General features: G+C 41.0%; 1 protein-coding gene across 1 annotated transcript in view; it reads left to right on the top strand.

Annotated features, from left to right (window-relative positions):
- Window positions 1-4,285, top strand: part of TRIB2 (tribbles pseudokinase 2) — a gene marked incomplete at its 5' end in the record, with an annotated part of 20,097 nt that extends 15,812 nt beyond the window's left edge. The window contains one exon of the mRNA XM_010290575.1: window positions 1,931-4,285. Coding sequence (XP_010288877.1) covers window positions 1,931-2,399 — 469 coding nt within the window. The remainder of the gene's footprint in view (window positions 1-1,930) is intronic.
- Window positions 4,286-4,593: the final 308 nt, after the last annotated feature.

Below are 4,593 nucleotides of genomic sequence, written 5' to 3'. Positions count from 1 at the left end.
AGCGTCGTGAGCGGACTCTTCTCTGGTCAGTCTCCCGTTTCGGACCCTCTGAGCTGTGTACGGAGGGAAATTGCTGGGGTCTTGATAATTGTAGTTAAGTTTCTCCTTGCAGCCAGCTTCCTGTGTGAGGTATGGCTGCTGTAAAGTATTGTTCGAGTGCTGATGGGGGGCTTGTCCATCGCCAGGAGAAGTGCCGTTAGGCTGGCAATGGATAATTAATCAGGAAGCAGGTGTGTTGGACAAACCCCATCAGCATCCGCACCGGAGGAGAAAACACTGGCCTGTTTGAGGAGAGAAGGAGCTGCCTTGACACACTGTGCTTGGAGCCAGGTATTCTGAATTCTGTATTTATGACTTCCTGATTCGAGGCACGTTGCCAAAGGGGCTTTCACCTTGCTAGTGAACGTCTCTAGCTGTTGAAAAGGTCCAAGTGTCATTATGAGAGTTTATGGCACGGTTGCCTCTGGAGTACTCCACGGAGTAAAATGCTCTTCTGTTGGTTCAAAGAAGATAGTGCTGAGCTGCCCTGGAACCAAGTCTAAGCCAAAGCTGGCCCAGCTGTCTTTTGCAACTCAAGCCCAAGCAATGTTGTCTTCAGTAAACATTTAGGAAACAGGGCTCTCCTTGTCTGTTTTAATGCCTGTTAAATGATGTGATTTAGTCAGGAGACGAGAGTTCTGCTTTCTGGGATGAAGTTCAGTCCCTGCCTGTGAACGTCTGTGGTATGGGAACATGGCCATGACATGGGGCTAAGAGTGATCGTACAGACCAGTGAGGTTGAGGGACGAGGACAGTGATACCCAAAGTTGAGTTACGATGCTGAGTTGTTGAAAAGAAAGCCTGCACTACTGCTAGGTCACTCTTCCATCCAGAGGGACTTGACAAGTCCTGTTGCGTTGTACTGATTCGTCTCTCCAAGCCAACCATTGCTGGCAAGTAGTCTAAAGGGTAATTGGTAATCCTTTTGGATGCCTTTAACAGGGACAGATTTTTAAATACAGTTACAGACGCTAGCAGCGAGAATTAAAAGGAAAGAAGGGTTATGTTCATCTAGTGCTATGACAAGCAAGTTTGGCATAATTTTTTCTGCTCCTGTGTGATATCCGTAAGGGAAGAAAATTCTCTTACAGAGATAATGACTGCAGCACAATGACAAGTTCACAGTGCTTTGCAGGCAGGAGGAGTTTGCAATCTAGATAAGGCATCCCAGTCATCTCTCTGCAAGTCCTTTGCTAACCTCTCTGTTCCAACATGAGGAGCTCCTCTGGTTCGGCTGGGTAGATAAGCTTGCTGTTAATCCTTTTGCCCAAAGGTCTATTTAGGAAGACTGAAATCTGTTAAACTTGTTCTTCCTTAATGCTGGGATAAAGAAAAATGTTGGTTAGTCAGAGGGATCATTTAGGGTCAGAGTGACTATTTTATTCCTGTTGAACCTTGTGGAATTACAGGTGCAAGTAACTGTTCACCAGTATAAAGGTGTCAAAATAACCTTGTCTAGGTAGGGCTAGATGTGTATCTGGACACGAGTCCTACACAGGTACGTTAGGGTGCGGCAGACAGAAATACTCTTGACACTCAACATCTCTGGAAATCACGTTTATGTAAAATTTACCAAAAGCATGAATATGGGAATTACTTTTATCTTTTTAAGACCTTACTAATGACTTTATTGGGCATAACTGTCTCTGAAATCTTGTAGCTGTGTGTGTGGCGATATTCCCTATAAGTCTGTGATTATCTCTAACCAGTATAGAAGAGACAGTATAAACTGTCTGTAACAACTGTTGTGAGTGGGATTTTAAACTGATGCACTTCTGTGGTTGTTGAATTTTGTAGAGTATTATTATTGTAACCACGTAATTGTAATAGCCCTGCATTTGTGTTTTGATGTTTGCTTACCTTGGTGGTTTTTGGTTTTTTTTGCCCACAGGACTAGAGTGAAATTGGAAAGTCTAGAAGATGCTTATATTTTAAGAGGAAATGATGACTCTCTTTCTGATAAGCATGGATGCCCAGCCTATGTGAGTCCAGAGATCTTGAACACAAATGGCAGCTACTCTGGCAAAGCAGCGGACGTATGGAGTCTAGGTGTCATGCTTTATACCATGCTAGTTGGACGCTATCCTTTCCATGACATTGAGCCTAGTTCTCTCTTCAGCAAGATCCGTCGTGGGCAGTTTAACATTCCAGAAACTCTATCCCCCAAGGCAAAATGCCTCATACGTAGCATACTGCGTCGGGAGCCATCGGAAAGGCTGACTTCACAGGAAATTCTGGACCATCCATGGTTTTCTACAGATTTTAATGTATCGAATTCAGGATATGGTGCTAAGGAAGTATCGGATCAGCTGGTGCCTGATGTCAACATGGAAGAAGACTTGGACCCATTCTTTAACTGAGCACAAAGACTAGTGTTCAGAAGGTACACAACCTGGAGATGGACACATGAAGGAGCCCTTCCTGACCGTGTTAAATCACATCCTGCATCAGCCTAGCTTGGTAGCAAAAGACACTCAGAGGTCCTCGGATTGAGAAGGAACCTCCACAAGGAGCTAATATAACAAATGTAGCATGGGGACAGACTGGGGGGGCGGGGGGAGCTTGCTATCAGGTTAGATTGATTTGGAGGAGAAAAGGCAGCATGGAGCAATTGTAGCTTCTCACCTTTTTGGAACCAAGGAGACTGCACATGCCAATTCTGGTGCAGCTGTATCACTCCTGTTTCTGTTCCATTAAAAATAGTGGTAACTCACGACAAATAGAAACTTTTTTGCCTCAGCTCACATCTTGGCATCGCACTGTTAGATATTTAACTTCAGCCATTATTCAGGGAAAGTACAATTGGCTAACATTTTTTTTAATCGGCTGTCTAATAATTAATGGGATTAATTTAAGAAAAAAAAAATTAGGTGCACAAAGACGGACATGAAAAGTGGGTGCTAAAAAGAAACAAAATTTCAGTTCATGTCTCTTGATAGCTATTTTCAACTCATTTCTTCTAAATAAACTACTTAATATTCTTGTCAGGAAATGACATTTTAATGCTTTGTTCCCTTAAGGGGAAGTAACTGTCATTTAACAAGCTGTTCTGTTTTGTGTCAAATGGTTTGTTGCAGGAAGCTATTATAACTCGAACTTCCAGATGCATTACTGCTATAATAGGGGGAAAAAAAAGAAGAAAACTGTATAATTTTTTTTTTAAGGATATGAGATACTGGCTTCCATATCTGCCATGCTGCACGTATATGACTAGAGAGGGCAGAAAGCCCTTAGTCGTGTCTTTATCTGAGAACCGATCTCTTCTTTAACTGACTGGCCCAGGTGTAAATAGAGGGCTCTTTATTATTGAAGGAGAGTATTGTGTTGGTTTTTTTTCTTTGAATTCCTCTCAACTTGGGAAAAGAATTGTTTGGGTTTGATTTTTGTTTATGTCCAGAATAAGAAATAAGAGGGTATTAATAAGCTGAACATTTATATTACAGATATTCCTCTTGAAACATACACAGTAATATGCACCTTTTGTATTGTCAAGACTTATTCTATTTATTGAAGAAAATGTCACAGTAGTGATGTATTAAGCCAGTACTTCAATTACGGGTTGACTTGGGATGACATGTTACATGCTGTAGTTAACACACTTCTTTTCTGTTCAGGTATTTCTGTCCCTAAATAACTTTTTATTTAGCTTTTTTTTTTCTAGATAGCTTTATTTGATTTAGACTGGCAAATGTTTTTATTACTGCTTTTATATTGCTGTATGATATTGAAATCTCTTGGCATAAATATTTGTGTTCCAGTACCTCAGTTGTTCTGATATTACTGCCTGTATACGTTTTGTGAAGTGGTCATGTTTTTTGGGTAGGTACATGTGGACTCTGTAGTATGTAAATGTTACTTGAATTTGTGCTTAATTATAGTATGTGGCATGTGCGTACAGCTACTTGGCATTTGACGTATGGATGCTATTTGCCTGCCTTGCAGGAAAGTTATGGTCCCACTCTCAAGAGGATGTTTCACAGTTCTTTATCAAGAGACAAAGCTAGCTGCAGCTGACCTGCCTTGGTTCTATTTTGGTAACTAAGAATATAAAGGAGTAATGTTTTTACACTCTGAAGATGGTGCTGTGTCAAGAAGGACTTTTTTTTATTTTATAAGTACCTTATAGGAGGAAAGATTGGTGATGTGCATGGTGGGGTTTTACTGCCTCTGGTGCTTTGTCATGTATTTGGTTTAATGTTTTTGTCCTAATCTCTTCAATAAATAAAATTGTGCATATTTAACTAAATTTCAGTGGTGAGTGATGTTCTTACTGAATGTCTGAGGTGCTGCAGGAGTTTGCTCCATTAGGATCATTTAGCTGGTATGTTTTGTGCTGCTAGCGAGCTCTTGTCAGACCCGTGAGCTGCAAGAGCTTAGCACTTACATGTACAAGGTAACACTGTAAGCCTTTTCATCAAAAATTTTACCGTTTGCTAGGAATGAAACTGGCTTTTGTTTTATTTTCTTTTGGCTTGTACCTGCCACTTGTCAAGCCCATTTACCTGTCTCAAGTAGGGTACTGAAATGCAGTAACAACTGTGTCTTTTGGTGATG

This window comes from Phaethon lepturus, unplaced genomic scaffold, assembly GCF_000687285.1.
Source record: "Phaethon lepturus isolate BGI_N335 unplaced genomic scaffold, ASM68728v1 scaffold40107, whole genome shotgun sequence".
Lineage (NCBI taxonomy): Eukaryota > Metazoa > Chordata > Aves > Phaethontiformes > Phaethontidae > Phaethon > Phaethon lepturus.
This window is presented reverse-complemented; position numbering and strand designations above follow the sequence as displayed.